Raw genomic sequence first — 13,201 nt, 5'->3', positions numbered from 1 at the left:
TGCGCGTAGCGGCAGCAGAGCCACCATCTCCCTTCTACTTACCCTTCTTTTTAATTCGACTCCTCGACCAACGCCAACCCCCAATCTCCAACCACCACTCGGTTATTACTGGTTGGTCTCCCGGGAAGACGTTATTATCCGTGCGGCTCCTCCGCGATGAGTTTCTCCCGGAAGCTGATTGACGGCGTGAAAAACTTCAACGGAACAGAACGCGCCACACGTATCGATTCTCCTCGATCGCGTTATCTAATTATCCGTTTTGAAATTACCTGCTGTTGTTTCTTCTCTTCGCTAATAACTTTCGCACGCTTTGAATAGATTCCTCTGTAAAATTTGAAAATGCAAAATAATTCTCTCTCTCTCTCTCTCTCTCTCTCTCTATTTTTCTGCTATCTATTTCTTGTCTTTTTGTTATTATAGTTATTATTTCTCATTTGTGTTTCTCTCTCTCTCTCATTTAAATTCCGGAAGAGTCGCGCGGAAATATAACGCGTAGTAATGTTGCTCTCGATTCTACTACATTTACGAAAATGGCCGTGGATAGACTGTATTTGGAAAAAAATGACGCGCACCTGCAACCATTCGTTGCGATAAATACGAAACGGTCGACGGCGCGCGGCGTGGCGCGGCTTCGCAACTGACATTTGTTATCGAATGACAAGCTTCTCCCCGTCGACACATTTATCTTTCGACGTAGCGTCGCGGTATGGAGTTCATTTGCCTGGTAGGTACCGAATATGTACTATTACTGTGAACAAATTAACTCGCTCTCCACCGTCCACGTTTCTGCTCGGCGATTCGCCCGCGTGGGAAAGGGACGCCTGGCTAGGTATATAGATATCGCTTGGACACGGCCGGTCTTTCTACGTTTGCCCATGCAGGTCGATACTCGTATCAATCCTAAATCGGAACAAACCGACCGTATAGACAGATGGTCCGACGAATGGACGAACCGATTGCGTCCGAAATTTTTCCCGAGATCCGCCGCGCCGTGCCGTAAGCTTATCGCGGGATTAATTTTTTCGTGGGTTCACGCTTCTCCGACACAAATTTACATACCGCAATCCGTAAGTTCGCTGACATTGATGAATTTAAAAAATAGAATAGATTATTAAATGGAATTTGTAAGATGTTTTTTGTAAGATTGTGAAGAGAATAATATACTGAGAATATTCTCAGTATATTCTCAGTAGCGTATTGCGCAAAATATGCGCAAATAAGGTATATGTCATGTATATTTCTCGCATCCCTCGAAAACTCAGAAATAAAATGTTAATTTTCCAAAATTTAGTCCTATTGGAAGTAAATTTGCCAATTTCCACTTGAGCTTCATCTATGACACAGAATTATAAATGCAAAATCGATTTGTGATGTTCGAGCATAGTTATCTTCTGCAAGACTACGCACAATACTATTTCCACCCACATGTTCGAGGGTTAAATGGCGTTCGCAGCCCACGCGATACGCGGCAAACGTAGGCCGTCTGTCACCGTGTCCCAATTCGTTCTTCTCCTCTCTATCGGTCGATGGAACCGTATATATAAAGCAGATGATATATAGATCGGGACGAGCAAACAAAAAGTCGCATCAATGCGCTCGTCCTTCTCGGCGCAGCGCGCGGCGGCCGTTCGCTGGATAACGAACTATTCTCTGCGCGGGGTGACACAATTTTTAGCCGGTGTTACGCGTTCGCCGGCACATTCGGTATCGAATTAAATCTCTCCGGTTTTTTTTCGCAACCTCGTAATACGGGCGAGCGTTAATAGATCCTGCTCCACGTGGGCGAGCCGGCGCGCGCTTTGTTTCTCTACCGGCCGGTATATAGATCCCGAGGATCGATGTAATGAAACGAGACGCGCAACGCAGGAGCGAACAAAGGGCCAATGAGAGTACGGCACGAGCAAACAAAATTACGCGGATGGCTCGTCCCCGATGCTCTCCCGTCGTGCGCGAGTGCAGTTCCTGCGCCCATCCGTTCCGAACCGAAGTAACGAACTGATCGCAAATCGAAACGCGCGCGTCTCCGATAAGCTTTGCTCTCTCTCGCACGCGAATAAACTCCATCCGCTCGGCACACCGTCCTTTGCGAAAATACACGTCGGAAGTCGGAATGCGAACTCACGTATTCGGCCGGGGCGTGTATCTCTCCACATCGCTATATCGATAAGTCGCTCGCAAAGTGCTTTCGTACGGTACATTTAGCGAGTATTTATTACGAATTGTGACGAAGCAGAAAGAAGTCGCTAAAGAATCAGTGCACGATTTCAAGAGAGATATTTCTTTCGGAATCCTTAAGGATCCAGAAAAGTTACACGTAATTATTGCAGCGTGTTATACATAAAAAATGCTCCGATAATGTTATACGGAAATCGAAAAGCATGACGGCTGTTTTAACATTAATAATACCTAATTTTTATAAGTGTCTCAAGATTATATGGTTATTATATATTATTAATAATGCGTTTTAATAAAATTTTGTCCGTACAACTATGTCATTTTATATCTTAAGTTTGCAAGACGATTGTTAGTTTGGACGTTTGGTATCTCGTTGTTCGTTCTCGCTGCCATTGATCGCAGATTAATCTTTTCGCATGTCCGTTTTTTCCTCTCGGCAAATGATTGCACGTCGTATTATGCCCGTGAAAAAGACGTCTCCTCATATAGAGCGACGAGCGCGCGTGCATTAAATTTGAATCTGTTGGGATAAGAGAGCGCGGAAGGGCGACAACGGTGGAATATCAACAGATGGTGTTTTAATCGCGGCACCCTTTACTGTTGAAAGAGCGGGTTAGAGGGAAACGCGTGTGCGCGGGGCGAGAAAGAGAAATTGTCGGAGAGATATACTCGGAGCGGAAAGGACGGAGGACGAAGGACGGAGAGAAGAATGAGCTGCGCGGGGCGGCGCAGGAGGCACCGCTGGATGGCCGGATAGTAAATGATTGTCGATTAAAGTGTCCCCTCCGGTCAGGACCACGGCAAGCCCAATAGCTGGATTGACAAATGGTTCGCGAAATCTGCATTCGTTGCAAAGTATTCGCTTGCCAATTTTGTCCGAGAGTCGTACTCGGCCATTTGTTCGCTGCTCGTTCTACCATGAACTCCACGGAAGAAATAAAAAAAAAAGAAAGAAAGAAAAAATAGAAAGGAAAAAATAAACAGACGCGCGCGTCGCGTTTGTCCATCCGGATCGTGATCTTTATCGACTTTCGTCCCACGGCGATCCATCGATATATAGACGCGCTCTCAGCAGCGATAAATGAAAAAAAAAAAAAAAATTATCGAGAGTATACCATCGAGCTTGTGCACAGCCTTTTCGCGCTGCGCTTCCGATATCGATTCGATAAGCTGCTAATTAACGGAATGAAAAGTGCGGGTGAGCTCGGGGTCTTGGTCTATTCAATATTTTAAACGAATATTTCATTTTAAACAGAAAAGCTCGTGCAGTTAAGAATTATCTAACATCTAACATCTAGCAGATTTGTAGATATTTAAATAAATTTGCTAGGATTTTAATATAAAATAAATAAACCTATCAAAAAATATTTACGTCAATAATAATTAATATAAAAGGAAAAATTATTGTTCTTGTTTCTCAAACTATAATATATGTTCTTCTCATTTTAATGTTAATAATGGAAAAGATTGATTTTATTTTCTTCAATATAGTTGACCGTACAAATATATTTTTGTGCATATTTTGCGGTTCTTTAGAAATTAGATAAGCGATTTTTTTTAGCTTTAAAATCTCACTTTTGCATACCTATATATAAGAAATAAAAAAAGTAAGGCAAATTTAAAAAAAATTGTAAAAATAATACGACCGGTTTGTTTAAAATAGAATGAATACAAGCAGTGAAATGTAACTGAGTAGAACGAGCAACAGGGATTTAGTTATCTCAGTATATTTACAAAAGCTCTTCCTGATGAGCAGAGACACAATATTAATAAAGCATACAATAGTAATCAATATAAATGGCAAACACATAGAATAGTAGCACAGTTCAAAATAAAGGTCGAATAATAATCGTCCTTTTATCCTAAAAATAAGGGTAAATTATGTATAAATTGTATAAAGAGTTGGCAATAATTATGTTAAATTATTGCCTCTTGAGGACACTGTACGTGTCGTGATCGCAAATCGCATTACTTTTATATCTCGCTACGAAAACTTAAACTAATCCTTTGAATAATGCGCAACGTATAAGGTCGAAAAACTATGAAATATAGATTAATATTAATATAACGCTATATAATTTGGTAGAACATGTAATGCTTCTTCCGAGAATCTTTACTTTTTGCTACTGGAACGTACGAGACCCGCGTGACGGGCTAAACAATGAGGTATCAAATTTCAAGGTTGTTTTACCGTACCGACATAAACTCACAACGAAGCGTCTCGAGTCAAAAACAACGAGGAATCGGTAGAAATACAATTAAAGCGTGTATACGTGGTGTAAACCGATGCGCGGCTTAGAGATATAGCGATCTTTCTCGCGATAGAAACCGTCGTTAGACAGCGTTATCCGATGTAATCGGAAGGGCTTGGAAGAGCTCGCTTTTGCGTGGTCCACGCTTATCCGAAACACGGACAGAAAAGGAAACGAAGTACTTATCGTTGAAGAACTCAACTTGATCGTACTAAGCTGCATTAACCAGGGATGTAATTGTCGCGCGAGCGCTAGCGGAATTCGTCCTTCTTATGGAGCACGCTATCCTTCGTCCCTCGTGCGTCGGCTGGAATGTGTGTTCTCGCTCTCTCTTTTTCTTTCTCTCAGGCGATAATAAGCATGGAAATCCTCACTCGACCGTACTTTATCGGGATTACGCTTATTCGAACGAATCTTACTAATCTCGCAAAAGAACCACGACCTCGAAACGTGCTTTCTGTATCACAGCCCTTGAGCGAATATGGCCCGGAACGCGGCTCGTCGCTCGTCGCGTTGCAAGCACGGACCGGTAACAACAAACGATAATCGGTAGCGCGCTCCTAGCTTCCGGTGCCGTGGTCGCCGCTACGCTATCGATTTCACAACGAGTCGATATATTTTTGAAAACGCGCTAAATTTGAACACGGTTTCTAAAGCTTAAACTTGTGAAGTGATTAGTATTTACGACGAATGGCCACGGGCAAAAGCAGATCAGAGCGATAAGTGTTTTATCGAATGAAAGTCGATCGAGTTCTTTCGGCCGCTGTCGAAGTATTTTCAGCACGACACGCCTCAGCGGCCAAATATTCGCGGCACGTTTCGAATCGTCCGAAGTATCCGAATCGTCCGAGCGAGTTGAACCCGAGCGGCTTCTTCGTGCGTACAGCGATCGTTTGATCGTGCACAATTGACAAGGAATTAAGAGAACAGAGTCGAAGTCAAAGGTTGGGACCCTGCTTCACTTTGAGACTTGATTGTTCGACGAGAGAATACGTCGCGCCGACGAACTGGGCGTCACTTTAGATCGCTCCTGATAAATGATTCGACAGATTCGCACACTGCTTTGTCTGCTCTGCTACCACTATGATTTGTCTTGTTTTGAATCTCTCTTTCGACCTGTTGTTAACAACGGGAAAATATGTGGCATTTTATTTTCTGATTGATATTTTAATATAGAAGCTATTGCAAACGAATATCCGGAACGAAAGTAAATGATGAATGAGATAGAATAACAAATTATTATGCGTGTTTGATCTTTAATTTTAAATGTTGTATCATTACTATAAAATATTAATATGTAAATTCAACGATATATTGGTTTTGAAATAAACTATTCCAAAAACTAAGCTCCAAGCTGTCATATTAAAAAGAAAATTATTTCAGTTATTTGTATGTTTATATAAATATAAGAAACATCCGTGCATAATATAAATACTAAAAGTACAAAATGAATTTAGTGATATGTGTGGTAACGAGTTAAATTTGTAGCGAAACAATTAAACTACGCGAACACGGCTGATTTCATTAAGCGACGACCATTGTAAGAACGGAAATGAAAGTTTCTTTTTTCCGAGGCGATATAAAACGAGACTTTTCACCGTTGAATTATCCCCGTGCTCCTGAAAAATTAACTTAAAATCTTACCGTCGTCGTGCCTCCAAGGGCGGCACCTTGGCGAAGCAAATGAGAACGATGCAACGTTACAATGGCGATTCAAGAGAAAGGGTCGAAGGGGGGGGTCAATTTACATTTAATCTACAAACATTCTTACACTCCTTGTCTCGTTACTTTCTATTAAAAGGGAGCTGTTGGGCGCTGGAATAATACGCTTGTTTGCCGTATATGTGTGGCGATCGATACCGTGGCGCGATAGCAGTGGTCCACATCGTGGCAGCTATAGCATCTCGATCGCTCTTTGGGGGGAAAAAAAAAGAAAAAAAAGAAAAGAGCGAAAATTTCACGAAGCGAAATCGGAAAAAGGAGCGATGCCGTTCGTTCATACTTACTTCACGAAAATTCCGCGATATATTTCTCCAGCTAAATATCCGCTGTTCATGATTGCCCATCACGGCCACGAGCCGATAGTCTCGTTGGAGAGACGAGATCGGATGGACAGGCGCGGCTATTTAGGCCCCCAGATTTCCAATCAGGAGTATTAAAGCTCGCTTCCCCCCCCCCGCCTGTCCCGCGTTTGCTGCAAGCCGTCTATCGGTATATCGTACGCCGCGATATTCATTACCAAATATTTGAGCTTAAAATGGGGAATGTATTCATGTCCGTGTATACGTGCCATCTGCCGATTTCATAATTTGCGCGGCGTACGTACGCAATTGATCGCGCGCGACGAATGCATTCGTCGTCGTATTTTCGTATCGTGCCACGTACGCCAGATCTATTTTCGTGTTGCATGGCCGATATGGATCAATGCGCTCGTTATATCGACAATGTGCGTTATATCGAGATGAATCTGCAATTCCATTTATAAATCAGCATATGGAAATGGAAAGGTAAAATTGCTGGATTTAGAATTTTAATTAGCTTCTTCGGCTGCAGTGTCTTCTATTAATTTCGCCGAGAATTTTCATGTTAACACTCTGTAATATGTATTTCCGATTTGCGTGTTCACTGCGCAATAATAAGTAGAATATTCGAGGGAAGATGAAGTAGTCAAAGTATTAACGTATATAATATCATTGATAAAACACAGTGAAAGATTTTGGATTTTATATTCTTGATTATAAATTATAGAAAAGTATATGTATTTGTTTCGCCAATAATTGATAAACGAGAAAGAAACTCTATTTTTATATTCGACAACGTTTGTGTCACGACAATTTGACCATTGGTTTTGGTCCAGATTAATCGTCAAGACTTTTTCGACCGTGGGTTTTGGTCGTTATAAATTATGTCAAACACATTTGCGCGAACTATAAGGTTGAACTTCCATTTTCTCTAGTACGAATTTAAGTACTATTACCAATAACCTAACCATCGTCGTAACGCGAATTCAAATCTCGTTCTAGACGTTATTAGTTTTGTAAATCAGCGTTTAACTCGGAATCGAGCGCGGCAACTCGCATGACAGCTCGGTAATAAACAAAAACGAGGGCAGGCGGAAGGAAAAACGCGACGCCGCCACCCTTCGCGGGCGTCAAGGTGATAAATCCTGCGGGGAGGATGGCGGGCTCTTGCTTCTTTCGAGTTTTAACTCCCGCAACTTTCTTATTTATGTGTGGCACGAGCACGAATGGATTTCGCCCGTTAAAGTTCCCGTTGCTCTCATCGAGGCGGTTCGAAAACCGGCGCATTGAAGTCGACCCGACCCGACCTCGAGGCGATGGGTCGTTCCCGAAAGGGGAATGTAGGCGGTCTTTTGGTTGGCGATTTAAATAAAAAGAATGTTTTTCGCGAAAAGTTTTTCGACAGCAATTACACTTGCAAGCGCGCGTACACTGCAAAGCCAAACGTGTTATTTTAACTGAAGCTCTTCTTACACATTTCTTGACGTTATTTAACCGGTTGAACGTATTAATACGATTAGTTAATTTAACACGCAACAAAATATGTAAAACGAAGCTTCAGTCAAATATGTCATGTTTAAACGTTTATGCGTGCAGAAATAACACACTTGGATTTACAGTGTAGCTTCTGAATACGGGTCGCGCGTAATTCGGAATTTTTGTTCAAGTTTATATTGAATAAAGCATTTTTTTTTTTTTTTATCTTTTTATGCTGAAGATTCGCAAAATTTGTCTGTTATGCATACACAAGTAGCTGATTATTGGCGATAATTAACATATTTGCTCTCGAAATGTAAAGTAACAATTGAATTCGCCATTTATTTTGCATTTTCATAATATCCGAAATTGCATTTCCGATAATGACGAGGGCAAAATAATGTTCGGATATTCAAATGTAAAAGAATTATTCGAATTTCGGACGTAGGGGAACCACTCGACTGAATCTGGGATTCGGATCTATAATTATTTCGGGCATCCGCGCGGTTATCCGCGCGTAGTCGGATACCCCATTGACAAGGGCACCCCACTCACGCGTGACTATCACGCGAACGTTATCCCATTATCGTAATCGCATAAATCCTACGCGCCGCGCAGCGCGCCGCCGCTATACGCATACCGATTCGTCTAACACGCTCGGCTGGTCGCGTTACTTATAGACTCCGCGGTCTCGTATATATCCTAGTCGGAGTCTCTCAGATTCTCTTCTCTTCTTTGTTTCAGGTAGGTGAGCAACGCATATCGGAGCCGTCTTGGTCGAGCCAACCGGTTATTTATTTGACGCGCCCGAGACGGTATGACGTCGACGACAAAATATCGCCGAATGCTGCTGCCTCTCTTCGCACGACAGCGTTCCGCAGCTAAGGTTTGACAGATACGAATGCAAGACGTCGCGCGTCCCGACGTCGGCGTCACCGTCATCTCGTCGTCGTGCGTTAAACCGGATCTATATAGACCAAGCAAACGAGCGCGAACGAGCACGAGCGAACGACTTTTATCTCGATGCGAGTGCGAACGAATGCCGCGTCTACTGGCAGAATTGTTCGCTCGTGTTCGTTCGCGCGCAGTTTGAGGGACATAGCACACGCGTAATCACGTGCGTTTTGCGTTCGCGCTTTTGCGATATTATGTCGCGCTATATAGAGCTTGAAATCCTTCCTACATATATGGATGGCGAGTAACGCTTACAAGAATCGTTCTGTAGGTTTCTAATTTCAAAAGACATATCTAGGAAAATATTATGCTTCAGTTTAAATAATGAGGAGTATAATAATTCTTGATTAATCATTCAGTAATTAATTAACAATTTTAAACATTCTGGAAATATTAATCGTCTAAATTTAAATTAATTTTTTAATTGCTTTCTGAAGAACCGTCTCGTTGGCAAAGCAGCTTTCCTCTATCAGAGATGCAATATATGTATATCGGATGCACTTTAAAGCTGCGTCGTTGTTGAGCTAGACTTTGCAGAGATGAAATTAGCGTGCATCAATTAATATTGTCTCGAACTCAAGCATGCTAACGTTTTGAATTAGATTAAATAGTAGAAGCATTTTTATGTTTTTTGCAACAGCGATACATTCTTATATACGACACGCATTTTCTTTTCGTTCATGGATATGTGCATGCTATATGCACAATGTGTATCTCGCATTCTATATTCAACAAATGATAATTTAATGACTCTGAATCTTTCAAAGAATCTGTCTCCTAAGAATTTTTTCGTACGTTGCAAGACACCCCTGTATATCCCGCGTAATATGCGCTTCTTTTCACGGACGTTCAGACATGCGGACGTACGCAATCGCGTGCGGCAGATGAACGTATCATGCCGAGAGAGAGAGAAAGAAAAGAGGCGGGGCGCTATAACACGCTGTATTATTAAACAGTGCACTCTGGCTTACCTCCTTCGCATATTCCGACACCTATGCCCGGCTCAATCCCGCTCGCGTATTATTGTCTTGCAAAGTAAACTACTACTACTACCTTTCAGCTTAAGATGGAGAAGTCTATATGTGATCGCCGATGTGTTTCACGTATCCGGATATAAATTATTTCTCGGGATTTCTCGGGAGAAAGAGAGAGAATGAGGGAGGAAGACGGTGTGTCGCGTCTTCTGGATTTGTATAATGGAATTCTATCGAATTCCTCTTTCCCCTTCTTGACAAGAGTATCTCTAGTTTGACATACGGCGATCCGTGCGCAATTAACATGTATATACGAGAGGGTTAAATTCACGGTCTCTTCACGGATCTTTTGATCGTTTAATGTCAAGGGTAATTGGAGTATGTCAAGGGTAATTGGAGTATGTCAAGGGTAATTGACAATGATAGACGTAAAGTGTTCTTATAGCTAAAAGATGAGTTGATATAGAGTAAGGTGATATACTTCAACAGATAGAGCGTCGCAACGATGACCCAGTTGATACAAGTTTGTTTACTTGAATTGAGTTTTTTAAATTCTTTTTTCGCTTTTTTTTTTGCTTTTACTAAGCTCTCTGCTTTAAGAAACTTATCAGAGCTTTAATTAGCAACCGCGTTACGTTACGACCACGCGGTGAAAGATATTGCGAATCTAGCGACAGGCGCGAGAATGAAATTTCTTGCAACGTGAAGTAACAGCAGGAAACAGCGTCGATTTTTTACGGCCTCATGACAATAAAGCGATAGCGCTTGGCTATAGATTGCTAGTCACATGTACAAAGAAAAATCTTTTTTGCACGATATAGCTCGTTAATGGTATAATCAGATGCAATCTAATCTATGTGGAATCCGTGCTGCGGTTAGAATTCTAAATCGGTCGCGATACCGCGATAAAAATGAAGTACGGACGTATATGAATAACTTCGCAGTTTGTCATATCATGCTTCGTGAGCTGGTGGAAGACTCGCGTATTCTGGGATTACCATCGCAGGTAACCCTTCGTAACCCCTTAAGATCCGCCGGTGTCATTATTTTGCGCCAGGCGTACGATCTAGTCAGGGTGGAGAAGGCGCAACCGAACAGAGAGGTAATTCGGGTTACACGCTCGGGTGTAATGGGCGGTCTGACCGGATTCCCGGTAGCCTGGCGGCGGAGAATACGTTGGCGGTCTCGGAGGTCGGTCGGCGCGAGGTAGGAAAACGATCGTAAGGGAGATCGAGCGAGGGCGGCGGGGATGAATGTATGGGCTTCGCTTTTGGGCGCCGCCGGGATTCCTACGAGCCCGTAGAAACTTGCTGCTTGCTCATAAAATGCAAACGGGCGGCAAGTTTAAGTTTAGACAGCCCCCTCCTCTCGCGTCGCCGGTCGCCCCCGTTCCATTTCTGTCCTCCTTTCGCCCTTCTCCCTCCAGCCAGAGGAGCCTGAGGCTGCCCTAGTCAGCTTCCGTTACCAACCGCGGGCCGACAATAATGAAATCCATAAATCCGTAAGAGAGCACGCCGAACACCCCGTGCTGTCGCGTCCAGGGACTTCTTCCCTTCCTTTGTCCCTCTCTCGTTTCCTCTCCGACAACATCCTGTACTGTCTATCCACGTGCTGCTGCTGCTGCTACCTGTCACGCGCTCTGCGAGCCTTCGCCTTCGTGACCCTTGACTGAATCTTATTGCGGAGTGGAAACGTCTTTACGACTCTCGGCTAGTGCCGCGAGACCGAATTACATACATATGTACGTCTCTCGGGGTTCGACATCGGTATCATAAGATGCGCTTAGAATTGCACCGGCGGGGTAAGTTCGCGATAGAAAGGTTTCCAGAAAGCGAACTATCTTCTAATTTCGAGAAAGTTAATTATCGCATGCAATGAGTTATCCGGTTGAATATCAGAACTAAATTTTACTAATTAATTTCTTGGGTATTTAAGGCTCATTTGCATCATGCTCTCAGTATAAGTTTGTTAATATACATTTTCTTCCTCTATTTATTATAAGCAAAACTTATCTAGAAAGAGACAGTAAATTGTTAAACTTACAGGCTTATTAACTTGTACTATATTGATGCAATCGCGACGCTAAACGAATGGAGTCTTTTAAAAGTGGTGTGTATATCCAGTTTTAGATATACCCTCCCTACACGCTATAAGTTTCATTGGGACTGGAATAATATATAAATCGATGGAATATAGGAATGTCTCGATTGTAGTACCATTATCGATACTGGATTTTGTACAATTTTGAAAGTAAATTGTTCAAATAATGTTACAATCTTTATTACTATGGAGCGCAGTTATGTCTGCCGATGTAATTTGGTTCCATATTACGGTACTGGTGTCCCGCAAGAGCCAGTGATCGGGGATGAAATATCGATTGTCACGCGGTTTCGCGGCCGGCTCTTGGGCAATGTCGAGCGTGCCTCTGATTGATTCGATGCCGCCCGCATCGAAAGGAACTGGCGGCACTCGGTGCCCGAAGGAGAGAGCATTGTTATGCTAACGGAATCTCGATGACTTCCTATCGATCGCGGCGACGATACGGAAAGCGCTCGGGTCTCGCGGATTTTTCCATTTCGTAGGTTTCATTTGTAACTGGCTCTGTAAGGACCGCCGGTATTTTCTTGATGTGTGGTGTATTATTCTGCAAGATCGTTTCTTCTTCTCCGCCGATTCGCTTCGCGACGTTAAGATGCTTTAGAAACGGACTAGATGGGTGTACTTGAAACAGACTCGTTGATCGAATATAAATATCACTCGCACAAAAGCCAGAGAGCAATGAGGCGCGCGCATTGTGTTGCAGTAGATGGCTGCAAGATAGAAAACGATAGAATAGAAAATGAAAATGGGTAGTGCGGATGTTAGTTTTGAGTTAGTTTATATTTGTCTTAGACTTTATGATAACAGAAATTCGTGGCATAAATGTGCGAGGGGTAGCAAATGTATGACGTTCAAAATTTGAAATTCATTTATTGAAAATATTGAAATTGAGTTCGTTGTTGCGGAATCACAAATTGGCAAGGGAATATAATTCGTCACATTATTAACGTTTTTTTCGTCACGGAAATTTCTAGGAAATTCCATTTGTCATTTTCCGCAGTATTGACCAAGATGCGCACTTTCGATTTTAAATTCATTACAGCTTCATTTCGCTGTTGATCGTTTATACCGTTAGCTATACAAAAATAAGATTCTGTAGTCTTTTTAGCTCCGTTTTTTTTACCCTCGCATAACTTACTGATAGCTGAACCCTTACCAATAGCCTCTCACCAACACGAAGTTTCTGGCCCGTTCTCTGAATTAAATTACACTTTTCATACGCGTCAATTCCGAGCTCGCGCAATTTATC

The 13,201-nt window shown here is 42.5% G+C and overlaps 1 protein-coding gene across 18 annotated transcripts in view; it reads left to right on the top strand.

The window, feature by feature from the left end:
• Positions 1–13,201, top strand: part of LOC143902809 (protein muscleblind) — a 435,206-nt gene that overhangs the window by 175,546 nt on the left and 246,459 nt on the right. Inside the window, exon 4 of one of the 18 annotated variants that reach the window (XM_077415987.1) lies at positions 8,669–8,824. The exons of the other annotated variants lie outside the window; for them this stretch is intronic. Within the exon in view, the coding sequence (XP_077272113.1) occupies positions 8,669–8,809 (141 nt within the window). The 3' untranslated portion in view covers positions 8,810–8,824. Of the gene's footprint in view, positions 1–8,668; positions 8,825–13,201 lie in introns of those variants that run through there. 18 annotated transcript variants of the gene reach the window in all.

The sequence above is a fragment of the Temnothorax americanus genome, unplaced genomic scaffold (genome assembly GCF_048541705.1).
Source record: "Temnothorax americanus isolate GAGA-0224 unplaced genomic scaffold, ASM4854170v1 Scaffold40, whole genome shotgun sequence".
Taxonomy (NCBI): domain Eukaryota; kingdom Metazoa; phylum Arthropoda; class Insecta; order Hymenoptera; family Formicidae; genus Temnothorax; species Temnothorax americanus.
Note: the sequence above shows the minus strand (reverse complement) of the source record. Positions and strands in the feature narration are given on the sequence as shown.